The sequence below is a fragment of the Xiphophorus maculatus genome, chromosome 11 (genome assembly GCF_002775205.1).
Source record: "Xiphophorus maculatus strain JP 163 A chromosome 11, X_maculatus-5.0-male, whole genome shotgun sequence".
Taxonomy (NCBI): Eukaryota; Metazoa; Chordata; class Actinopteri; order Cyprinodontiformes; family Poeciliidae; genus Xiphophorus; species Xiphophorus maculatus.
Window position 1 is genome coordinate 5,645,360 of NC_036453.1, and position 26,241 is coordinate 5,671,600.

At 37.0% G+C, this 26,241-nt stretch overlaps 2 protein-coding genes across 5 annotated transcripts; both read right to left on the reverse strand.

The window, feature by feature from the left end:
• Window positions 1-12,386: 12,386 nt before the first annotated feature.
• On the reverse strand, window positions 12,387-20,411 carry ndfip1 (Nedd4 family interacting protein 1). Of its 4 annotated transcripts, none has more exons than XM_005805446.2 (8): window positions 20,217-20,411; window positions 17,924-18,011; window positions 17,445-17,563; window positions 16,063-16,122; window positions 14,802-14,889; window positions 14,566-14,690; window positions 14,210-14,276; window positions 12,387-13,227 (listed from the first exon to the last, which is right to left on the reverse strand). In XM_005805446.2, the coding sequence occupies exons 1-8, from the start codon at window positions 20,244-20,246 to the stop codon at window positions 13,124-13,126; spliced, it is 681 nt and encodes a 226-aa protein (XP_005805503.1). In that variant the 5' UTR covers window positions 20,247-20,411; the 3' UTR covers window positions 12,387-13,123. The 4 variants fall into 4 exon arrangements, with proteins under 4 accessions (XP_005805503.1, XP_014326667.1, XP_005805505.1 ...); XM_014471181.2 differs by having other exon boundaries at window positions 17,433-17,563; XM_005805448.2 differs by lacking the exon at window positions 16,063-16,122 and having other exon boundaries at window positions 20,217-20,409.
• An 820-nt stretch (window positions 20,412-21,231) lies between these two features.
• LOC102227442 (poly(U)-specific endoribonuclease-B-like) lies at window positions 21,232-25,397 on the reverse strand. Its single transcript, XM_005805469.3, has 7 exons — window positions 25,259-25,397; window positions 23,964-24,183; window positions 23,648-23,753; window positions 22,783-22,904; window positions 22,157-22,269; window positions 21,715-21,868; window positions 21,232-21,606 (listed from the first exon to the last, which is right to left on the reverse strand). The coding sequence occupies exons 2-7, from the start codon at window positions 24,066-24,068 to the stop codon at window positions 21,352-21,354; spliced, it is 855 nt and encodes a 284-aa protein (XP_005805526.2). The 5' UTR covers window positions 24,069-24,183; window positions 25,259-25,397; the 3' UTR covers window positions 21,232-21,351.
• Window positions 25,398-26,241: the final 844 nt, after the last annotated feature.

Consider the following 26,241-nt stretch of genomic DNA (forward strand, 5'->3'; position numbering starts at 1 on the left):
AGGCAAATTGAATACAAAATAAATAAAGATATTTTTACATGTAGGGTTGAACTGTTGCTGACCTATTGCTAAAGAGTAAAACATACTCCACATGCACACTAACAAAATATGTTACTAACAGACAAACATTTTTAAATGTCAATTTAAAGAAAAAAAAAAGCACACCTAATGTTTTCTAACTAATAATTAATGATTATCATTATTAAAAATTACAGCTTTCTGTGCTCAGAAAAGGGACTTCATGACGTGGCTCCACACGGTCTGCAGTTTGAACGGCCAGTGACTGATGCACACATTCTGTATCTTGTTTCCATGCCTCCTCCAGTCCACCATGAAGGCTCAGGGCCCAGTGCACCCATTAGTCAAGCTGAGGAAGGCATGGAATAATAATGAGAAGCCCCTCACCACTTCCACCATTCATGTGTTTCCAGGAGGTATTTCCATCATGCAAAATCTACCTTTAACTTCAATAGATGATTCTGTGGATTACCTTTTTCTTAGGTCATCCATACAGAAAAATAATAAATTTTTATGCTAGCTGTATGCTTGCTTTGTTTTATTTGAAACAAACCAATTTGTTGTTGAAAACATAATTTATTCTTGGTGATGAGTTCCAAGTCCTTGACTTTGGAAGGCCTGCTTGCCATCACCCTAATCTTTAGCTGTCTCCACAGATTTAAGCAGAGACTCTTTGCACAATGGGAGCTTTGAGCATTGTAAGTTACACTGCCCAATGCCAACCCCACCCACTACACCCAACATCACAGGTTTTTTTTAATTCTTGACATTGATCATCTGTTCATAAAAAACTGTAATTAAGCCCCAAATCTGTTTTCCACATCTACTTTTTTTACATTGAGGATGAGAACATGTTGGAAACATTTCAGATAATCAGAGGATTACATCCTGCATCCATCCTGAGAACGACAAGCGTCAACAGTCACTCTGATAGGAATTTTAAAATCAATAGTGAACCTGACAGGCATGTGCAGAGAGAATCTAGCAGGAACCTCAGGCTCCCAGATAAAATGGGGTCAGATAAAAATGGGGTCAACAGACACACGTCAGTAGAGTCTGAAATTACAGACATTTTTAATAAAATGGGCTGTTTAAATATGCAGTGTTTCTGAAGCTATTGAGCACTGCATCTGCTATCCAGTGGCAGAATATGAGATTAATATCATTTGAATTTCATGCTAGAAATGCGGTCATGATATTATGACAGTTTGTTGTTGATGACTCAATTTTAAAAATCATATTTGACTTTTTCATTTTTGTTCATGGCTTTTCTGATGAAGAAAAAGTTTAAAACAAAACTTAGACCAAGGCAATGAGTTGGGAATGTGCAACATGAGTTCAAACTACAAGTCCAACCACTTTGGGTCGGGAGGATCAGGGAGCTGAAGGCTTCTTTCTACCTGCCATTCTGAGATGTGACCTAAGCAAAAGCCTTAAATCTAAACCTTATCAAAAAAAGCTGGACAGGAAGGAAGATGGTGTTAAAGGAAAAGTCGACCAGACGTCCTCCAATGCTGCTGCAGTAAAGTGACAATGAGAGAGGAGAGAGTATGACTCATACACAAACCCCTCCCTCCATTTCTCCCTCGGTCCCCCCTCTCTGTAACTCCCCCCCCCCTGGCCAGGCCATGGTTACGTCGATCCTGACTCATTCATTCACAACCAAGTCTCAAGACTGCTTTTATTACATCGATGAAATTGTTCTACTGAAGAGACCATTTCAGCTCTCATTATAGTTCAGTGACATACTTTATCATGCTGTCTAGCCTGAGCGCCATTCATAAAAAGTCCTCCGGCTGAGCAGAGTTCATTCATGCAACTTCATGTTAGAACCGGAAAAGAAAAACTGAGAACTGGGGGAAAAAACAACAACAAAACCTTCTCACTACATGAGCATGTTGAACAGCAAGACATTTTGGATAAATCCATGTCAGTAATTCACATTTCTTATTTTTATCATATAGATCCTCTGCTGCAGCTGCTTCATCTCTGTCTGGTCATTTCTGCCCTACATTCTACTTCCTCTATCCTCCTCTTCCTCCTCGCTGAGTGAAGAAGCATCTACCTACATGTGGTTAGCTCATCTCCTTTTCTTCCTCTCCTTCTCTCCTCTCTCTGGTTAGCTCATCTCCAGGCAGTCAGCTTTGCAGGCAGCTAATTATAGGCCTCGCTGTGGAGCGCAGGGTCGGATGTGACAGCATGCTGTTCTGTACGTATATGTGTGTGTGTGTGTGCGCACTGTATGTACGTCTGCTTATCTGTGTTAAGTGGAGACATATCTGTCAGTGTTTGTCTCCATTATGGTTATTTTGTTTCTCATTTAGTTCACATTTTGTTCAAGCAATGAAGACCCTGTTTCTCTTTTTTTTAGACAAGATCAGGTTGAGGTTTGATGAGAATTGGGCTTCATCACAGAGGGCCATCACATGTATGAAGATGTAAACGTGTGTGTGTGGGCGTGTGCGTGTCTGTGTGTATGTGGGATATCCAATCCCAGCCCCTCCCACACTGTGCTGCAGCTCTGACTCATACAAGGTGGAGGCAGAGACGGCCAGGAACATACACACACATCAACACATATATGTGTGTCCATGATCATACTAATGCATACATATATGGCAGAATGAATAACGTGAGATAATGTGTACTTATAACCCTTTAATACATAGATATGATTAGGCTTTGTGTCCATTTACAAGTAAAGAAAAACTAGTTTAGTAAAACAACGAACATTCATTTAAATTACAGCTGGTTTAATTTTAAAAAATGCTAAATGAACATTTTTGTTTGTTAAAGCTGAGAAAAATTAAGAAATACAACAATAAGAAACATGCTTGTAATTCAATGCATAGAAATATAAGGAAAATATTCTGATTGCCAGGCCAGCTGAAAAACATCATTATTCAGCATGATTCTAAAATTTTAATGAGTTCCATCATAATTCTAAATGTATTTTCCAGGTTGGCATCAAATAAAAAAAAGGTTGCATTGTCAGAGCATATATTATAAGAAAAATTACTATTTGTATCATCACAAAGTATGTCATTTTCCCAAACAAACCAAATAGCAACAATTTTATTATCTCTTCTGAAATGAGTGCAACTTTTTGTAACTTTTCGAATCAGAAGACTAATCCTTCCTGCAGTCAAATTTTTGGGGGATTTTTTTTTACTCATTTTCCATCTAGTTACTGTTTACCTTCAGGTTTTCACAGGAGTGTTTTGAATCTCTAAACACTGACCTATGAATCAGTTTTAATAGATAGCAGACAAGTTAGTCCTAAATTGGATCATTAGTCACTTTTCTACCAGTAGCTTGTTACAGAGACACAGTTTGTTCCTAATAAGTTTAATTTAGTTAGCTGTAATAATGCATAGCGTTTCATGAGAAGATGGACTATCAGCTTTCTGTAAAAGAAATTGGGATGTTTTAGAGGAGAGACTCACTTACTCAACATCAGTGACTGACCCCACAAATGCAAATAGTGATATTAAAACATTTCAGAATAAACATGGGATATTACTCAGGTTCACAGACAAGCAAATACTTCCAAAAATGTAGTGTAATCACTACATCTCCCTTGCTTTGGAAGAACATGTTTTATCGTAAGAGCAATAAAATGACTCATCAACAAAAACTTGCAAATTGCAAATGCTGCGTGCCAGCTGGAAGAATCTGACCTTATTTCCTTCTTTGCAAACTGCAGGTCATTGTCAAAGAATGAAAATGTGTCAGTGGACTTCTCAATTAATTGAATCGCATCCATTCATAAGATATGCATGAGTATGTGCACCTACACAGATGAATGCTTTGGTCTGCACGCCATGGCAACAGCTTTCTGTGTAAAGGATGGGATCAGCAGTCAGTGTGTATCTGTTGAGATGCTATGGGAACTCTCTCTCCTCCTCCTCTTTTTTCTTTATCGCTCATTCTTTCCCCCTCTCCTCTGCCTCACAGCTTCCTGTGTAATCCCTCCTCCCCCCACTGCAATAAAAGGAGAGAGAGGCCCGTTCATTCATGCATTCAGGCAGTCAGCTGAGCGAAGGAAAGACAGAGGGAGGAGGGAGGAGAGGTAGAATGAGATGGAGGAAGAGAAGGCTTCCTCCCTGTGCTGAATAGGTCACCTGTACTACATCACTGATGGGGGATGGAGTACTGGAAAAAGAAAAAAAAAGTGGAAGGTAGGACAAAAAAAGACCACCATCCCCCTCTTCTCCACATCCTCTTCATCTCTGTCTCCTCCTCCCTCTGCCCTCCCTCTGCCCGTCCTGCCGGTATGAGTCACACACAGACCAGTTCCCTTGATGCACTGCGGAAACGTAATGTGACGTACAGCCTCCACCTCTCCCCGCTTCGCCACACGCATCCCTCTCGTCTCTCCCATTCATTTGTTCGTCTATTCCCTCCCATTCATCCATCCTCCCGTCACAACACAGCAAGCCCTCCATTCACAAAAAAAAATAAAAAAATCACATAGAGCCCCACGAGCCAGAGAGAGGCAGCAGGTGGATTCACAGCACTGGAACAAACACAAACCGTCACACAGAATAGAAAAATGAGTGCAGATCAAAAACATCACAAGGTGGGCTTATTTTATGAAACCTAAATGTATAAATCTACCCAGAACACATCTGGGTGTAGTGCTGTGCAAGATTCAGCATTCCCATGGTTACGGCGTGCTGCCAAACATGAAGACTTGCCGGGAGCACTAATTTGTTACAGTAATTACTCTTCTGACAGAAGGGGTGTCTGAGGTGTTTAAAAAGTAACAATTACAATCAAAACCTGTGTATCACAGGAAAAACAGGAAACATAAGCCCTCTCTACCATTAAACCATTAATCAGTGCAGAAAAAGAACTCTGTACATTGACAAGGAGAGATATATATTATAACACAACAGCCAGCAAATCTCTATATGTCTAACCACAATAATCTGCTGCCTTTTCTGTATTTATTTCTGCTTTTAGGCAGCATCTAGAGCTGATTAACAGACTGAAGGCGAAGAAAAGAGGTGACTTAACACTGCGTTTTTTTTACTCTGACGTCACTCCATCTCTACCCATAACTGGGTCTGATACAGCATCATGGTATTAACCCACTGCATTCACACACAATGAATTTGCTTACGATGAAAGTCACAGGATACCTGCAGAGAATATATCATCAGCAGTCCATGGAGGTGAGTGGTAAAGTAAGAAACACGGGTCATGTTCTACCTTATATAAAATAGTGCTAAACAGCAAGTAATCATAGAGATAGATGAGATAGAATTGCATACACTGAATAGGCAATAAATGAAAAAATGTATGCAAAAGCAATAAATGTAGATATGATACATTTTGACCAAACTGTTGTGGTAGGTGGGGGGTTTAATGGAAGAGCAGGATATAAAGCAAAATAAGCAAAAATTCTGATTAAAAGAATAAAAAACAGGAAGTAATGTATTGGTCAGATCAGGTTGTTTCATTGATAAAATATGGGTTTTCTTGCTTACTTAAAACATTTAACATGATTGATTCGACTTGATCTTGGAAAGCTATTCATACCAGATGAACTCTTTCACAATTTGTCAGGTTACAACCACCAAATTCAGTGGTTTTAAGGGAGAATTTCTGTGAAGACTGTGATCACAAATTAAGAAGATTTTTATCCCTTTCTTCATTTCAAAATAACTCAAACTCTTATCAGTTTGTTGTAGATCATCTGTGAAAACTATTTTATTGCTGTACATTTAGGGTCATGCATTGTCCAGATGAAACATGAACCTTCAGCTCTGTCTTGTCTTTTGCACCCTCTAACAGGTTTTGCTTCAGGATTACTTTGTAATAATTTTCATCTATTCTCTCATCAACTCTGACTTGCTCCCTAGATCTGTAGAAGAAAAGAATCCCCACATCCCGATGCTGACACTTCCATATTTCACACTGGGAACAGGGTGTTCTGAGTAGGTCCTATGTTAGTTTTCCTCAATACAGCATTTTGCATGTACAAATCTCTGGAGCCTGTACATATGGGCTCTATTTACTATTTAGGTAACTTCTGAACATGAGAATAAATAGGATGACATATTTTACTGATTTTCTTCCTGTAAACGCGTGAATATCTTGTATCATTTTCCTTTCCCTTCACTATTTTGTGCTAATTTTGTTGGTCATTCACAAAAATATCCCAATTTAACACATTAAAGTGAAAAAAGTGAAAAAGTTCAAGCTAGATGTCGTATTAGCATTTAAGTTGCTTGTAACCCAGAAAGAACTACAGTTTGTTGTATAAAAAAAAAAGGAGCTAAAAATGGTGGTTTTGAATGGGACAAAGTCTGTAATGTAAGTTCTGCATGTGGTTTGTAACGGATGCCAGTCGCCCCCAACCCTCAGAGATAAAAACGCTCCGGTGACGAGCGAGGCCTTCAGGTTTACACTGCTGCTTGATCTGAGGAGAGGAGCAGAAAAAAATCTCAACGTACAGTGTGATTCACCACAACAAAGTGTTAGGGGAGGGGGATGATGATGTCATTGGTGGGGGGCTCAGAGGGAATGTGGGGAGTCATCGCTGATTCAGAGAGGAAAAAGGAGGAGATGGAGGTGGAGGAGGAGGACATGGAAGAGAGGTGGAGTACCTGCTGAGTGTGACCCATGGTAACAAGGCGATGCTGGCCTGTGGATGACTCACCACAGCTTTACCAGCCTCACACGTATGCACACACCGTACTCTGGGATGCTCACGCCATTCTTCATTGTGCACACACAAGCATCACACGTGTACAAAGACATGATGTGCAGCTCATTAAAACCACGTATGACACGTAGACACACTTACATGTGAAGTGGTGGGAAAGAGGGAGAGGAGGGTCAGGATGACTCACACTTCAGTGATAACACTCCTCCCCTCTGCCCCAATCAAACACTGAACACGGAGAAGGATATATCATTTGGATGCAACCCACATCCTCCCCACATCCTGGGAACCTCCCATCTGAAACTCAGTCTGACAGCAGGAGGCTCCAGCTGACGACTGTTTGTCTCAAGGTCATGGGAGCTCTCTGGCAGGAAGCGGAGTCTTAAAAAAATTTGAGTACATAATTTGAAACTTTTTCTCAAACAGGAAGTCATAAAGGTGGGGGGTTTGTTTATTAGTGATAGGAATCAATTGTAATTCCAAAGATCACAGTTCTGAGTGAACTATCATGATTATCTTTGACCGTAAATGTGCTACAACAGAATTTTCCATAAATATTTTCTCTTTATTTTGCCCTATGGAGCACCTATCAGCTCTACAACTTCTCTCTGTTTATTACTGCATGCATCACCAAGTCTCCATGATGTTGTCTTAGTCCTTTCTAGTGTTAAATGTAATTTATTCTAACTTTTGTTATTTTTTCATCTAATGAAAGAATGCAATTCAAAAAAAAGCTGACACATGTACATGTTTATCAGACAGTTGCATCACCGTTTTTTACAACAACTCTCGGTGTGTGTTTGAGAAAGCAGTCGAAACAGTTTGAAAGCAAAAATATTTTGCCATTCTTGCTCAACACTTGTTTTCAGCTGATCAACAGTGCAATGAACATAATGTTCTTGGTGGGTGATGTTATGATGACCTGCAGGAAGTGAAGCAGCAAATAGCTGTTTAGGTTAAGCAATGCTGTTTGTTTAAATGTAAACATAAATTATTGACTGTTGATTCATTATTTGTTCTTTTTGAATTGGTGCTTACACGGCATTTGAAGTGCTGGCCCCTTTGCCTCTTTAAAGGCCTCATCTTAGCACTACGCATCTCTTTTTGACAATATGACAAAAATATCGCACAAACAGAGAAATAGCAAAACACTTGCCCCTGATGACAAAGAAGAGGCAGCATAACCAGGGAAAATACAAACTACCGGTACAAGCAGATGCATAAAGCCTTCTGAAAAGGAGAATTGAATAATACAGTTGTCAGGATATACGAAGGGGTGCAACTGTACATCTATGAGCCCCAACAACGGAAACAAAATCTGCTTGTTGACTGTTGATCCAAACAGAGTGATTCTGAGCAATGATGGCGCTGACAGAATGCTCCTAAATGCTGCATTTTATGTCTACAAATCAGATAGGAACAGGCTGAGAGTGATTATTGTCCTTAGTCATTTATAAGCAGAGTAATAAAACTGAATGAAGTGGCTTTAAACAAGTTAATGGATAACACAGCTACTAGCCAGGACAGATTAGAGCCCAGAACACATTGCCATGTTTCCAAAAAACAAAAAAACAAGTCAGTAAGGTGGTAATTTCTGAAATCCAAACCACAGACTTTGGCTAGAGAGAGAAAGATAAGTAAGATTTGTTTGGAAAGTGTTGCTAACACTGTTGCCACAATGTCATTTAAATAAAAACTGAGCAAGACACATGGAAGTCCTTAAAAACATTGTTTTATGTCTACATTAAAATAAATTAACAGAGTGATATTTCCTAATACCAGGTCAGGCTGGATATTTCTAGCCTTCATGCAAAGCTTACCAGCTTTTTACAGTTACTGGCATTTCAATATTAAACACAAAACCTCATATCAAATCAGAAAGACATTAGGATAAAGTTGTTTCAAATTCCCAGTCATCCCACTGTCTCGGGTGCCAGACTTTTCTTATCATGAACAAAATCTGCATTTTGCACACGCATACACACACACACACACACACACACACACACACACACACACACACACACACACACAACATCTTTTAAACTAAAGCCAGAAAAGTATAGCACTCCCACACTCTCTGTAAATCATAAAGACTCTTCTTATCTTCTGATAGCTAAAACATGCAGGCATAGCAAGCACTTGGCAAGTACACATCATTCTCATCAATTACTCCGAGAAATAACTTCCGTCTGTGGAAATCGATGGCGGCTGACAAGACACAGACAGGTCTTGGCACAATGTAGTTATTTTATGAATGACATCTGGACAACAAGATCACCTGTACTGAGTGACCCTGCTGGAAACGATGAAGAACGACGGTAAGCAGCGGATGCAAGGCAAGCAGAGCGGGAATTTTGTTTTTTGTGTGCACTGCAGAGGTCTGCCTGCAGCTCTGTCAACAGTTAGACCCTCTGCACCTGGCAAAGTGAAGCTTGTTTATTCGGGGTCATCTGGTGACGTGGTGATTCATTGGACTGGTGTTGAAGGTCTTTCTGGTGACCTTTGTCTTTTTCCTCTACCCTGCAGGCTATTTGGCCTGTGATAAACTAATGAAAAAGTTAAACCTGCTTCAGCCAGACTTGACTTTGCTGCTGAAGAGAAAATTTAAAAAGGAAATGCAGGTAAGTTAAATATTACATAAGACCAATAAAAAGTGTTTTTTTAATCTGGAAATGTCAGCGTTTTAAGAGGTATGCATGAACTGTACAATATGGCTGGACGATATGGCTGAAGAACGTATGATAGTTAAAGCATTTCATATAAGTCAAAATAAATAATTAGGTTTTGTTTTAAATATCTGAAAACTGCCAAACTGGTTGCATGACCTCTCCTGTTTTATTCAGTTTTCACTCCACTCTGTTATTTATTTTTACACACTTATGAGGCACAGAGGTAAAACCTTAAGCTGTTGCTGAGCAACTTACCCAACAGGCCGTTGCTAGGTAACCAAAGAGCAAGTGAGTTGCTAGGTAACTAAAGAGTGAGTGAGTTTGTTGATGCCACCAACCTTGCTTAACTCAGAGTTGACCAGCTAAAGCCTTTCCTCTGCCTACATCTCCCAGAATGCAGTGGGGTTCTGGATCTGAGTTTAGTAACTATTTTATATACTATATTGAGTATTGAATATTCTGTCACATGCATCATTATCTATTGATACTGATCACGTGTCTATAGTAAATATATATATATATTCAGTATATATATATAGATAGATATAAATTCATTGTCCTGCCCAACTGTACAGTATATATAGTCCATACCTGGTCTGGTTTCTTTTTGCATTAATAACTCAATAATCAATAATAATCAATGTGGCATGGAGGTGATCAGCCTGTGGCCTTACTGAGGCGTTTAAGTTGTTTTAGTAACATCTTTCATCTGCATTATTTCTCTTATCTTCCCCTTTACAAAACTTTGTTTTCTTTAGGTCAGTTTACTGACCAGCCAAGCACAGTGCTACCACATCCATCAAAGCAGGTATTCAGTGTTTTTAGAATTGTGGGAAGTTTCCAAGTCCTGCTGGAAAATAACACCAGCATCGTCATGTAGCTTGTCAGCAGAGGAAAGTGTTAAGTGCACTAAAATTTAATGGTACACAGCTGCTCTGACTTTGGACTTAATGAAACGCAGCGGACCAACCACCCGCAGACAACATGGCTCCTCAAATCCTGACTGATTGTAGGTATTTCAGACTTTACGTCATGCCTTTCTATTTTGCCATCAGACTCAGTGACTTTCTCAAATGAAACACAAAATCTACTTCTAACTGAAAAAAAGGACTAGCCTAGATGGGGCAGTTTTTCATTATGGTTCAAGGTGACTTAACATGCAAGGATTGAAACCCATGTCCTGGAAACATCAGTGTTGAAACACTGTAAATCTCCTCTAAACTCCTCAATCTTAAATTGACAATCATCTGCAACTATCCATGTTGACTGTGCATTTTTTCCTTCCACTCAACTTTTCATTAATATACTTAAATACAGCACTAAGAACAGGTGACTTATTCAGTGGTCTTTGTTACAATTGATGGCCATTAAGACTGCAGAATTTTACAACCTTTACTTTTTCCCAAATTGTTCTGTTAAAACTTTGTTCCAAAATAAATTATGAAAGCATTTTGCCTCTCTTAACTCCACACAGAACACCGTATAATGACTTGAAAACATGTTTTTGGAAGAGATTTGTGAATTTTCCACAGGTGGACTCTAATGAAGCTGTACAAAGGTCTCCATGATGATCAGTAGAAACAGGATGCACCAGAACTGAACTTTGACCTTCAAGGCAAAGGCTGTTAGAACTTCTGTACATGTAATTTCTTATGGGTGTTTTTTTTATTGATATATCAGCAAAAATCTTTTCATTATGGGTGTTGGGTGTAGAGTTTTGAGGGTATTTTTTTTTTCCATTATTTGATACAGCTGTAACATAAAATGTGAACGAAGTGAATGCTTTCTGAATGCACTGAGAATTTGAATTTGTAGTTTTCAGAAGCAATAGTCAAAATGAACAAAAAATCTCTAAAATATATCACTGTGTCTAAAATCTATAATGTGTTTCACCTTTCGAACTGAATTACATAAATTGACTTTGACATCTTTCTAATTTATTGAGATGCGCATGCAAGGCTTTAACAACATAGTGAAGCAAAGGTTTATGTTTGTAATGTGTCTCCCCATTTGTTCTATATAACAGAATCAGCCACTTTTACACATTTTATGGCTCATTCTTGTTCCATACTTTACACGTCAGCTTACATCTGGGGGGAAATCAGAGATGATGTGGCATGAGAAAGTGACACGAAAAGCTTCCATTTATACCAAACAATTGTTTCAGCTGGTGCAACATTTCTTCCAGGTGGGGCGACCTTTGCTTCCTGTTCCATCTGCACAGAAAACCCCAGCTGACATGTGTAATTAGCAGCCACTGGCGGTAAATCATCCCCACTCTGGCAACCACATGTCTCCTGTGTTAAATTTAGCACAAGTACATCTCACAAGAGACAGTTGGATTTAAACCTTTTCTTAAAAGTCTGATTAAGTCAAATGTATTACATATTTTTATGAAGAAATTCCACACTTTTCTAAAGTTCCTAGTCTTTTATCCTTTAATTATACATAAAACACAAAAATTCACAATCATTTTATAGTAGATAATTTCTGCAGTGTGAAGACATGAGTGAAGATGGATGAAATGGCCTCAAATAGGATTAAGGATGATGAAAAGATGTAAGAAAGGAGGAAGACATGAAGGATAAAGGCTGGACACAAGGAAGGAACATACTGTAGGGAAAATAAAGGGCATGAGGGAGGAAAAAAATGACAGGTATGAAATGAATAATTTGCAAAATATAATACAGAAAATGAAAAAATAAAAAGTATTTTCATATAGAGAACAGGAAAAAACGGAAACTGAAAATACAAATCCTGTAAAGTCATCCATGGTGATTCTGATAAAAACCCAAAAAGGCCCTTGTACTATTTTTAAAAATTGTCTACCAGTAATAGACCCGACGCCGTTAAGATCTGAACTTTTGTATTAAGCTTTACAAATTTAAATAAAACCTGTAAGAAAAAAAAAAACAAAGAAAAAATTAGCTAGTTATTTCTGCCTTCAATAACCAGCAGAACTGCAGTGCTTTTAGGCAATTATATTGATCACTTTCTTTTCATAAACTTACTCAGAAAAATCTAATTGGTTGGAGTAATTTATTAGTTTGAAATGTAACATTGCACATCCACATCCAGAGAACAGTTATAATCGTATCCAAAAAGCTTTTTCTGTGATCAACATTTCAGCAGGTAATAAAATAAGAAAACAAATACACCGACAATTTGTGAATGCATGAAAAATAAATCTTTATGGTAAAATGTGACAGCTGACCCTCTTTGGTCCTCTTAGCAGCTGAACCAAAAAAAACAACTTTTCCCTTTATATCTACTGCATTGTTTATTATTTCATTAGCAACAAACAGCACTGATTGGAGAATTTAAAAGCATATTAAGCTGAAGTAAATCGTCTCATTTTGCATGAATCAATCCATAACCTGCAAATCACCCACAGAGACCTGGGTTGTTGTTCAGTCTCTTCTGCACTAAAGGGCAGTAATTTGAGGGAAAATAACACATACAATAGTGCCCCCTGGTGGCAAAAGAGATAACTTCTGCAACAAAACTGAGTAAGGCATTCATTTGGAAATTTCATAATTATAGAGAGCACTTCACAGTTCACCATCAAAAGCTGAAGTGCCATAGAGAGTTCTCTGTATTTACTGTTTAACGCCAAAAAAAGAAGGGGAGAGGGGAGACTAAAGACAATCTGTTCAATTTGTTTCATGAGAGAAAATACACTCCTCCTTACCCTTTCTGACGGTTTGTCATGGTAGAAACAAACATGAAACATAAGAAATACTGATTCTTTGTGGGCTTAGTAGATGAACAGGACTCGGGTGCGGGGCAAAGTGGAGAAAGTGTCGGCCATCTTGCGGATCCTGGCATAATTGATGAATCCGCGGAAGAAGAGCAAGAAGCCTGAAGAGAACATAAAGAAAGGGAACCATAAAACTAAAGAACCGTCTTTCTTAAAATAATGATCGAAATCCATGACTGAAAAACGATAACACTTTCTAAATGTTGTTAGAATTACTATCCAGTTCCTGGCTTCACCAGTAAAGCTGTATACAATTTTTTATTCAGCTTTACCGGCAGACATCTTGCTCATCTCGTTGAAATACCCGCACATTTTATATCAAAATTCGGAGGATTCAGTTGTCTTTTAAAAAAAGGTTATGATCAATCAAGCTGCCAAATCCAGAGTCACCTGTTGATCTTTAGAATCTATGGATTTTTGGCCAAACATTAAGTTAAGAAATGGTTATAAAAGGGTAAAATTTCTAGTATTTTTCCAATACTTTTATGTTTTTTTCATGCTATATCTACATCACATTTGCACAAGACAGTAATGATACAATAATCAGAATAATCTGATTATTCTGTCTTCTTTTTGTTTTGTTGTTTCATTTTGTCATCACATGCAAACTACATATTCTTTTTTGTATTTTAAGTACATTTATATAAATTGGTTTTATTGTCTTGTAAAAGTTTGGCACCTTTGTTCTAAAATAAGACATTTCTATTTCTTTAATTTAACAACAAAAACGAATACTTTACACAGTATATCAAATATAAAACTTGATAAGATTTCATTCATTTATTCATCAAAGACACAGCTTTTAGAAAAAACTGTACATAAAAGTGCTGTATGCAGTTGATGATTCATAGAAGTGAATCAAAACTTAATACTACAGAATGTCAAGATTATTAATACAAAAGCTATGTTTTAAATAACCTTGAGATTTTCAAAGTGCATAAACAACACTTTTCCCAGGATTCAGTGCCATTTACACAACCAGTGATTTCACAACACTTCTGTGATAAACCTCATAACGGCCAAAATGCGTCACAATCAGGAGTAAATGAATGATTCATCTAAGTGCAGAGGCTTGCTACTTACCCAATACCAGAAACACCCACCACAGCCAGTACTGTCCATCAAAGTAACCCGGGAAGTATGTGGAGAACTAAAAACCCAAGACACAGTCACAAATAACCAGTTAGAACAAATATGGCTTGCGATGGTTTCACTTAAATGAGTTCCGACCTTTAAAAGGCGAACAAAGAAAGGAGTACGGTCTTCAAGAGGTCTTTAAGGAAATAGTTCAGCGCAAACAAGCTAACCACTACAGAGAAAGTATTTTAAATACCACTATGGTGTTTGAGGTTTTTTTGATTTCTTTGTGTGTAAATAAAGGCCACAGTTTATTGCATTGTGTGTATGTGCAGCGAGATGTTGGGTTTTGTTTTCCGTACCCTGACGATGAGAATCCATTTGATGAGGGAGAGTCCGAAGCCAGAGATGGCCCCATAGCGTCCGGCCGCCGAAGTGGTCAGACAAAAAGACAAGAAGAAGCCGATCCAGTTGAACAGGAAGGCCACTGAAAAGGGACAGGTGGGAGATCAAAATGAAAAGATTTAAGCTTGTAGTCACAAATACAAATAATCTAAATACTTTTAGATTATTCTGGGCAAAGCAATGAGTAACTAACTGAAGAACGTGAGCATGAAGATGCCATCATTTCCAATTCTCAGTTGATCAGCATCATCAAAATCATCTCTGGTGACGAAGTCTTCATCCTGCAACACAATAGATCACAAAAAACTTTAAAAGCTGAAAATACGTCCTAGCAAAGCTGGACCTCAGCAGAGCTTCCCTACAGAGCCTTGTAAAGTGTTCACATCTCCTGAACTGTTCGACATTTTGTCATGCATAAAGATGATTTTTGTGAGTTTTAATTACATTTTATGACACAGACCGACAAAGGAGTTGATAAATGTGAAGTGAAAGGAGATTTTGAAAAAATAATAAAATAAAATTAATTTTTGGATCTTTATGCAAAATGCTGAGGAGGAAAATCAACAGTACAAATCACTAAAGCAGAGGTCTGCAGCCTTTATAAATTAGAGTCATTTTGCTCTCAGTACACTCAAATAAGACTTGTCTAGAGCTGCAAATGTCACATGACTTTATGTTAAAAAAAAAAAAAAAAAAACACGTTTTAGGCAAATTTCTACTGTAGGACATGACTTCTCATTTTTCAAGAAGCAGCATTCATTAGCAATTTAAAATAAAGATAAACATAAAAGAGGACAAATCTTTTTATAAACTTAGATTCCACCTGAATTCTACAATGAAAAGATAGTAGACCTAAAAACATATTTCTGGTACTTTTGTGGAAATTCAATGCAAATATTACAAGAAAAATTTGAAAAACGATCAAAAACTTAGATTTGTTACTATATCTGTTTTTAATAACAAACTGGTTCTTTTTCATTTTTAGCCAAAGTTATGATTCGTGGCACTAAATATGAGGTAATCCTGGAAGAAAACCTTTTGGAGGCAGCAAATCATTTGAGATCAGTGACTAAATGTCAAAATGTTTAGAAGGTATGAATACTTTAAAAAGCTACTGTACTTTGAGTAAATTGTTTAAGTCCAGCCGTGACGCTGAATTTGAGACATCTTCTACCTGCATATTGTGAAAACATGGAGTAATCTAAGAAACTATTGGGAGACAAATGGAGACATCACAACACACTAAACCTAAATCAACATGGTCACTATGACTACAACCTTTAACTCCACAGATCCTATGGGTCTTCTATGAAAATAGAAATAACTAACACTTTACAAAACACACGGGAAAGGGGGTGTACTGAAAACATAACACAATGTTGGGACATTTCTGTTTTCACAACACAAACTAGGACTAAATAAGCTTCCTTTCATCACACACTACTCCAGATTACCTCCAGTGAACTGTGAATAATATCGTCAAAAGTCTCCAGGCGTTCTCTGTGATGAGGTTGCTGCTGAGCGAAAAGCAATGTGTGGCAGAGAAACACAATGACAATAACCAATCAAAGAAAATTACAAGTTAAAACAGGCTGTCTTATACAAAATGAAATCTCTCTGGATCAAACCATCATGTTGGTTTTTGAGCATACCTCATTAGTGTACAAAAGAAATCTCCAAACTCTACTGGGAATTTAACTGGAATTGTGTTTTTTAGTCAGATATGACTAAAGACTAAGTGAAAGATACCAAGATGTTTTAGATAAAAACACCAAAAACAAACTGCTCCTCTATTGGGATTTTCAGCAGAATGAAGGTCCAAAACATATGACCAAATTAATACAGAAATGGTTTAACAAGCTCAAAACCTGCATTTAACAATGAGCATGTAGCTATACCCAAAGGAGCAAAAGACAATCAGAACTTTGAAAGCTCTCAAAATATTGTGCAAAGAGGAATAGTACAACATTCTCCTCTGAGTACTCTGACCTTTCGAAATGTTCCAGATAAAAACTAAGTACTGTTGTAGGATTTTTCAAAATACACAGGGCAGACGTAACAACAATTAGATTCTGGAGGCTGAGTCCTTTCTGGTTTGATATTTTTCCTCCAAAATAATTTAATATACTCAATTAAAAATGTTGAAGAGGCTTCTGTAATAAAAAATTATTATTTTAAGGTTATTTTTACTCATCTTTAGACAGGGTGACAACAATCAGTCTGGTCAGGTTTTCAGGTCAGGTCAGGTCCAGTTTCAGCTGAGTTAGTTGGTTCTTTTAAATGTTTTGAGGTCAAAAAACTTGAAGACTGTTTTCTTCGGTATAAGAAAGCTTTGTGTTGGCATTTTGCTGCTGCGCCATTAGACAAATAAAGTCAGACACTTTTCTGAGCTGAAAATACATAATTATGATTATATTTTAGTTACTTAGTTATATTTTACAAATTATGCTTCTTATCCCATCATCACTTTATAAATAATACTGTTTTATAAACTTCTACTTGTGGAGAAATAATGTTTACATATTAGTTCTAAGCACTAAAGCGTGCATTAGTTAACCTCCTTTTTCCAAAGGCATCACTGTATTTCCTTTCATGTGAGTGTAGAGCAGTTTTCAGTCTTATGAAACTGTTTTGTTCAAACCACAGATGTAATCAGATATAAAAGGAACATAAAAGTATCTCAATCTAGGGCGCTGCACACTTCCTGCCTTGCAAGCAACTCCGGAAGTCTCTGAGAAAAAGTTCTGTCCGAGTGTATGCTAGAGAGAGACAATGTTGACAGGTAACAGGATGACACAGAGAAAAGAAAAAGTGAGCCACTCACTCTTCCAGTCACCTGGGGAGCAGAGGTCTCCGCTTTAGTTCTTTCTGCTTCGTCATAGGAAGGGAGCGTCGTTGCTACGTTGTAGGATGGAGGCTTAGGGAAAACCCCGTCTTCCTTGCAGTCAAAGTAGGCTGTAGACAAAATAGCATGGTTTCATACACTGAAGAGCAGCACATTTAAAGGCAACTTTTCACATGCAACATGCATAGTAACCATTGAGGAGCTTGAAGATACTTCTATATCTCACCATAATTACACTAAAAGAGTACATATTTATGGCCTTATCATATGATAAAAGATTTTCTTTGTTTTGTTTTAGGTAATATGATGCAGAGGTTGTCACTCATGTTTCTCCGGTAAAGTTGATCTAGTAGAAGCTTGTTTCCTTAAGTTGCTCCTATTCAGACCATAGTTAATATAATTCCCCAGAATGCTTCTGATATAAATACACCTCAGCATTAGAGAATCCACCCAAAATGAGTCAGATTTACCAGGACTTTCCGCTGCGATGCTGCTGTATGGAGGAGGAGCTTCAGCTGCAACCTGGGGGCTCTCCTCGCTGTCCTCCTCGTTGGGCAGCTGGAGGACGAAGAGCTTAAATGTAAGTTTGCACACTGGATGATCCCTTCTCTTTAAAAGGGAATTTTTAAACATATTAAAAGAATGTCAAATCTGGTAGTAAATTATCATTGTCACATAAAGTCAAGTTGTGAAGTGGAACTTAAAATTAAGAGTCAACAATAAGCTTTCAAAAAAGAAGAAAGTCTCAGAAAAATAAGCATGAATGCATGTCTCATTTCTTTTTTTCATGCTATTTCCTTCATTAAAAGCAGAAAACAAACATTACAATTATAACAAAACCACTTAATCAGCTTCTGTCTTGTCATTCAAGGCTTAGTGAAACCTATTTCTCTCATGTCAGCAAAAACAACAGCATAAAACCAAGCAGATATGATCACCCAGCATTACTTTCAGGCTTTTTTTATAGAGCAACAAAGACAGGAAAAACATTTTATCAAATTTTATCAATGCAGAGGATGAGCAATGAAAAATGAACCCAGTTACAGCAGCAGGAAGGTGGAGTCACACAGAAAGTTCAGGTTTGTTTTAGTGAAACCACTTTTAATGTTTCACCATAAATAACCACGATAGCAAGTCTCTCCATGCAGGCTGTATAGACATGAACTCATGCTGGAAGCTTAAACCCATAATAATGATGAGGACAAATAAATGAAATACATCGTTATTGAGAATCAGTTCCACTGCATCTCCTGTTTATCTACATCAGAATCAGAATGATTTTATTGTTGTTGTACCAAAGCACAACAAAATTCATTCCATCCAAAGAAGACAATAAACGGACAAAAACAAGGAAGACGGGGTGACTGAGGCTGAAACTGTTGTAGGCGTTGCCCTTTATTTTTAGAGAAAGACGAAATGATAACATCAGGAAGGACGAGGGGCAAACAGTCATATCAGAAAAACCTCTGCACATATAACAACATTCAGAGACAGGACATATAGCAACATTATGCGTGCCAGTGAAGGTAAAAAGTGGGTAGGGAGGGAACTTTCGCCAAGAGCTAGAGAAGAAAATATACATAATGTACATGAATCACATATAAATAGAAAGGTAAAATATATACTTTGAAATATACTTTTCTCTGGTTGTATGAAGCACATAGGAACACCGCATTAACCTGCACAGTTTTCTTAGAAATGATTACCACAGCTTGTCCTTGATGATTAAAAATCCATCTGGAAGTTTAACAATATTTACAATTTACAATCACCAAAAAAAATCACAATAGACAATCATGACTCAGAAACTATAAAAGGGCCACCTGTCACTCTCATAAATAATGTGGGTAACTTACTAGTAAAACATCTGCAGGCTAAGTGACCAAGGAATCAGTTAAATATCAATTATATCTAAAGGTGTCATTTAAAAAGTAAAACTGCATATTTGTAGGATAATGTCTGCAATTTCTGATTATGTATGTATAAAAAAAGTAAGAAACATATAAAAGTAACAAACGTTACATTGCAAATAATTTGTAATAATAAATATGCTTTATGTTTTAGCAGCAATATTATTATTTTAAACAGTTTTTCTGTCTAAAATAATAAGATTCCTGATTATGTCTTATATTTCAGTATTTTTTTTTTGTTGTTGTTGCTTAAATAGCTTGTTATCATAAAATCAGGCAATGTTTACTCAAGTTTATCATTCCTGGAGGATTTCATGCCAGTCCAAATCTGTTTTTCAAATGAATTAACTATTCATAAACAAAAACCACCTTCCAATAGGAATGTTTGAAATTACGTTTCAAAATACCCACAGTCTTTGTAGAAAAATCTAGTCCAGGTTTTACTTGTTTAAAAACAGAACTTTGAAAATCCTAAGATGTAAGTTGATGTTGAAGCCAATTTTGAATTAAGTCGTATTGTTCTTTCTAATGTTAAGACTTCAGGTCATATGAATGTGTTTTTATTTTCCGGTTAGAGTAAGACAGAGCTCTTTAGTTATTAGCCGAATCTGATTTTTGGGTGGGCGTTTTAGCTTGTGTGCTTACATTCGCTTCGTTTTAACGGGTTTCTATCATCTAAAAGGATATACTTCACAAAAAAATCTCATAAGATCTTTCACTCTGGCTGATATTCATCTTCCTAACACAAAACACGGTCGTATTAAAGAAAACGACGTAAAACAAACACCAATACTTGGGTGGCTAACAGTGAGCAGCTAACGCCAATTTGAGACGAAGCCGTGTTTTCACCAACCTGCTGATACCTGGCGCTCGACTCCGCCATTCCGCTCCAAACGCTAGTTAGTCCAGCAGATAATACACCACGAATACGCCTAATCGAAACAAAATTATATAACTGTGTAAACTAAAACATGCGACAGTCAAAATGGAAAACTGCTTCTCTTCTATGAAAGGAAACTGATAACGTTGTGAAGGTAAAACACAGCAGAACACGCGTTACTTCCGGTTGATTTTGACAACTAATGAGCAGTGCTGCCTAAAATATATCTGTTTGTATATTTTCGACATGTTTTTAGCTTAATTTAATCCATATTCTCTTCTTAACATACATTTTGTTCCATTTTCGACTTCCAATAAATGTATATGTGTTTCAACTTTGAAAAGTGATCACGTCAGCTTCCGTTTCTTCCCTAACTTAACAAACTGTCGTCAAATCATTGACGTCATTCGCCAAAACAAATTCTCTACCGCCCTCTTTTGATGTAAAATGGAGAAAATATTTTCAGCTGCTACAATTTTGAAACTTTTTGTAAGATTATACTGGCACTGACCAAAGAAAGTAGAAAAAACCAATAATAAAAAATAATTTAAAAAATATGCAAAGGAAGTTTATTTGTATACCAAATTTCAGCAACAAATAAATTTAACTTGTCAATTTAGGCGGATTTTTAAACTTATGTAACCATTATTTTAAAGAAAGTCCCTTGAGACAAAATTTCCTTTTTGAGGGAGACTTAGATGTGGATCAGGTCTTTATAAATTAGACAGTTTTGCAATCCTTTTATAATTATCAGATTTATTGTATCTGATTAAAGAGATAATATTATAAATATAATAAAGACTAAATATTTGCCTCACTTTGCTGTTTTTATTGCCTTATTTTCTTTTAACTTGTCAACCATAAAATCAAAACATACACTAATATTTATGGTTATAGCTTAAAAATATAGAAAAGGAGAAGTTGAAAGGATATGAATACTTTTGCAGGCCTGTAAACATTGGGACAGAAAGAAAAAAACAAATGTGGATGGGTCTTGAAACTTTTATTGTATCTTTGTGTAAAAGAAAAAGACAACAACAGTACCTGTGACACTTTGTAAGCGCGAGTGTTGGAGTGGTTATATCTCAGAGTGCTTTCCAGTCAAGTCTTATTGAGGATTCCTGTATCTAAGTAGCACAGGGAAGGTGGTGCCTATGTGCTTTTGGTTGTAATGGTGACAGACAATCTCTACGTCATAGAAACTGAACTGCACTTTGACGCGCTCATTTGGTGAAGTGAGGAAACTGAGAGTGTAGAGGGCAAACTCAAACTCAGGACTGACGCCGATGAAGATGCTGCCTTTGGGCTTTATGCCGTTCTTCCAGCTGAACTGTAATGCCAGGATGTGTTTGTTCTCGTCAGGCTACGTTGAAGATTAAAAAAGGGGAACAGGTGGGATTAAGCAAGTTATGTGTACAAATCCATATAGATAGGAGTCAAATTATCACCAATACGGAAGGGGATGTTATACCTGAGGAGAATTTGCTGTGACACTGTAGCCTTTGTAATCAATGTGACCCAGCTTTTCTTGTATGTACAGCTGGATCCAGTTGTGAAATCCAATGACAGTCCGCCCTCCTCTTGTCTCCCCAACAAACACATGTTCAAATCCTGAAGAGTCTGGCCTGTGGGCAGAAACAAGAACATGAGACCAGTAACACGTTTGCCTTCGTGTTATTGTAATGATTACTTTTTTTGTTAAACAGCAAAGAAAAAAAACTAAACACCATATGGAATCACCTAAATTATTTTTAAGTTGTAGCTAAAACGCCTGTGGAACCACTGCTTATGAACATGATGGGCTATATTTGTATTTTATGGTGGCATCAACGTTTCTGAGACGTATTCTCTGAGTGAAGTGGTAGCCATCATGTATGGAGTTATATTTAGATGCTGTGGCAGTTACCACCCACCTGCTGGATCCTCTTCTTGCATAGAGTTCAAACCAGATTCTGTAGAGCTGCTCCTTGAATTCTGTGTCATCTTGAGGAGAGAGCTGCTTCTCCACCAGGTGTTTATGAGCTATCTAAAAGCATTACGCACAAGTTTATTTTCAGTGTTCTGTCATATTTCATTCACATGGAACCATACTGATTGATGAAAATTATATTAATTGATTTAAAGAACTTATCAAGCAAAAACTTGATAAAAAAAATTGCTTTGTCAGTTTACATTTAAAGCTGCAGTAGGTAATTTCTATAAAAAAAAAAAATAAAAAAAATCAAGCTCCTCTGCCTTCTCACAGTGCTCCCAGTAACAACTGGAGTTATATGCCATTCAGTCAGAAACAACCAATCAAAGCCAGGAGGAGGGTCTTAGAGCTGTCAATCACTCTCATTCTCACCCTCCCCCACTTTCTCTCAGCTATGCTGAGAGCTGGTCCATCACCAAATAGCCAGTCACGATTGGCCAGGAAGTGGAGATTATCTGTCTCATACTATACTGTCACGACATAATCATAATTTTAATAAATATGTAAAAAGTCTATTTTTTTTATAAAAGTGACATACTGCAGCTGTAGTAGGTCCATTTCCAGTACCTTCATAGCGGGAGTCTGAATGATGGCATCCAGGAACCTGTGGTTCTCGGCCACTTCCTCAGGAGTTACAATCTCTGGCTCACCGGTGTCACTTTCATAGTTATCCAAAAGAGAGATAAAGGCTGCAGAATCAAATAAAGTTTTATTCCCATTATTTTTAGGTCCACATGTGCTACAGGAAATTATGTAATGTTTAAAGCTGTTCAGTCCCAGAAACACGAAGATTATACAGAACAAGTCAGCCAAGCAGAAATCCTCTGAGCAATCCTTTGAGTGCTGAATAGTTTCAAAAAATAAAATAAGCAAGAAAAATAAATTGGCCTTTTTCTGACTCTATTTCGCTCTGGAAATACCTCTCTCTTCTTAAATAAAAATGTTATCAGATATGAAAGAAGATAAGCATTTTTCTGCAGACCTATGCATGCTGTGTGATCATGCAGTAACTGTGGTGTAGTTTCCCTTTAAGAGGAGGCGATTGTTGCAAACCTGCCACCAGGAATGCATGACATGATTGCAGCAATTGAGATGTCTGTTAATTGGACTGTTGTTTAAGTGGTGGAAATGTTTATATTAAAGTTTTTTTACAACCTCAAAGGTTCATGTATTTTACCAGGATGTTGTGTGGAAGACCAGCAGATTACAACATATTTGTGAAGATGAATTATGAATAGTTTTTATGACTATCTGGAAAGTTTAGAGTATTTAACCTATTTTATTCTATACCCATAGATAAAACCCAGTGAAACTTTAAAAACACACCTAATTAAAAAGGGTCCTCCTGTGTGTAATTACAAGGCATATGTGAAAGAGCTGCCATACGTTTTGATAACAGAAAGCTTGAAGCAGTAAAAACTTGAGCACTGACCTAAAAATGTCTCCTTTTTGAAAATATTCTCATCAACAAATGTAAACAAAGGAAGTCCTGCCCTGTCATTGCTCTCATTGTCACCCATGCTGTCTCCAGCTTTGCCCTGCAGCAGAGAGAAATTATCAAATGGTCACACTTTATGTTTCACTTCAAAAACCCATGAAGATCCTTAACTACTGCTTTTAACCAATGTTCATTATTAATGTACATTTTAAACTGAGAGTATTTCAGTTTAGAAAATATAATGTGAGAATGTTACAAGTGCAAATATAACTGTTTTATCTTAATCTGGATGTCCATGAGTGCAGAGCACCTGCAGAGAAATCCTGTAGTCTTTTCCAGGTTTGAGTCGGTTGACGTCATTATCCCAAATCTCCTGAACTATAGCCGACAGCTCTCTGTCACTCTCAATCATCATACGGCCACTCTTTGTGCTCCTTGCCCCACTGTTCAGTCTCAGTCTCCTTCTGATCGCAGTGGTACAACGTTTAATGTCTCAGCCAAACTCCAGAGGTACGCAAAAGCTAGATATTCTAAATTAGTAAAATAAAAAATGCATTAGTCTCAAACAGATCATGTATAATCACAACAAGATATTTACACACACTAAATACAAAGGCAAAAACTTTTTATCTCACTGTCAGATATTAAATCTGACTTTCCTTTTTTGCTTTAGGTCAGTTAGAATTATCAAAATCATTTATACTTGCTAAATACCAGAACAATAGAAGATATATTTTTTGAGAATTTTCAATTACTTTCTCTTTAAATGCTTACATACTGTAAAATCCCCTACATGATTTTATGTAAGTATTTTTCTGCAAACCTATGCATGCTCTGTGATGCATTGGTTTGCATCACAGAGGAAACCTTTCCCTTTCTTTGAGTGCCTCAAATCCTAATTTGAGGCAGAATTGTATTGATTTATTTGCTGATATTTGCTGGAGGGATGGGTACACTTTACTAGATAAATGCCATCACGAGGAAGGACCATTATAAAGAAATATTTATACCTCCCACCCCCATTCACCAGCTATATATTAGGAAGTTAAAGTTTGAGCACCAATCTCCTGAGTGAACAATGATCCAAAACATTGGAAAAACAATGTTTTTCATAGGAAAAAACAAACATAGGAAAAACAAAAACAATGTTTTTTGGGGGGGGGGGGGCATCAGAAAGCCTTAATTTTAACTCTGAAATTATGAATTCAAAATTCAAACAATCTATTGTAAAAAGCTTGTGGAAGGATACACAAAAGGGTTGAGCCAAGAAGTCATAGATTTGAAAAGGTAAGTCATTATTTTTGGTAATCCTAATTACATTTTTTTTTTTAATTTTTTTAAAGAAATTGTCTTAATTTAATGTTTTACAAGCAGAAAGAAAAGGTTATGTCTCATTTTTTCCTATTTTAACTAGTTTGTCATAATTAATACTTCAGTATTGATGGATGGAAATCTAATCAAACATGAAAATCTACTAGGAACAAAATATATTCAAAAAGAATTTCATGTATTTTACAGGTAAAGAAAGCCCAAATCATGGCTGAATGTTGAGCTCTAAGAATTCAGCATAAGATGGCAGCGCTGTAAGCATCAAAACTCACTGACCTGCTTCTTTCAGTCCTGATCTGCTTCTCTGAACCAACAAGGAACAACTGGTGACTGATGTGTGGAAGTTTCTGTGTAGGCCTGCTGTTCCCAGTACTGGTTCTTTGAGTTTCTGACTGCAGGAGTCTTTCATGGTAAAGGCCCAGCCAGTCAATCAGTCATTCATTGACTATGTAAAAAACCACGAGGGGGGACGAGTCAGGGGATGGGGACAGGACAGGAGAGAGGGGCCGTTAAAAAAGCATTTTCTACAGTCAGCAACTCTGGCCAAAGAGATTACACAATGATGTCTCTTTTCAGGTTCAGCTAAAACGGAGGCTCTTTGTTCTTTTGACGTTTCATTGTTTCCCTCTCTGCCACAGCATCACCTCTGGATTACAGGGTAAATACGGGTCATGTTTCAGGTAACAAGGTGCTGCTGGGAACTTGGGGTTAATCTAATCACTCAAAGAGGGATAAAATGCCAACTATGTTACCAGAAAATGCAAACGCAAAGGCAAAAATTCCTTATTCTGCTTTGCTACTATCTCTGATAGTCATGTTCTACTATCAATCAGTCAATCATGTTTATTTGTAAAGCACATTTCAGCATCAAGGTGGTTTATATATTTTATTATAAAAATTGGTTAAACAGTGCAATACAAAGCAAATAATACATCCACATTAATTAACTATATTTTGTTCTTGTGGAAAATGATATGCAAATATGTGTCATGCCATGTGGAATTAAGAAATCAGCTATTTTCTTTAAAACTGAATCTGCAGCAAATGATTATTGGACAGATGGGGTCTAGAAAAAGACATGCTGGTTTTAAATTCAGCACATTGTTTCAGTTTAATAGCCAGATGCTTGTAATACATTTTTTTCCTTACTACTTTGCTTTAAATTAATGAAAAGCTGTTTAACTTGAAATCTTAATGCAATCTAACTTTTTTGGGTATTTATCAACCAATTCAGAACATTTTCTGGGAAAATTGTGTAT

Coding starts and splice junctions, on each gene's coding strand:
- ndfip1 (XM_014471181.2), bottom strand. CDS start 20,246: ATGGCGGAGTCGAGCGCCAGGTATCAGCAG. Junction 14,277..14,565: donor AATGGATTCTCATCGTCAGG/GTACGGAAAACA, acceptor TTGGGTTTTTAG/TTCTCCACATACTTCCCGGG. Junction 13,228..14,209: donor GTGGGTGTTTCTGGTATTGG/GTAAGTAGCAAG, acceptor TGTTCTCTTCAG/GCTTCTTGCTCTTCTTCCGC.
- LOC102227442 (XM_005805469.3), bottom strand. CDS start 24,068: ATGATGATTGAGAGTGACAGAGAGCTGTCGGCTATAGTTCAGGAGATT. Junction 22,270..22,782: donor TTCAGACTCCCGCTATGAAG/GTACTGGAAATG, acceptor TAATGCTTTTAG/ATAGCTCATAAACACCTGGT. Junction 21,869..22,156: donor GCAAGAAGAGGATCCAGCAG/GTGGGTGGTAAC, acceptor TTCTGCCCACAG/GCCAGACTCTTCAGGATTTG.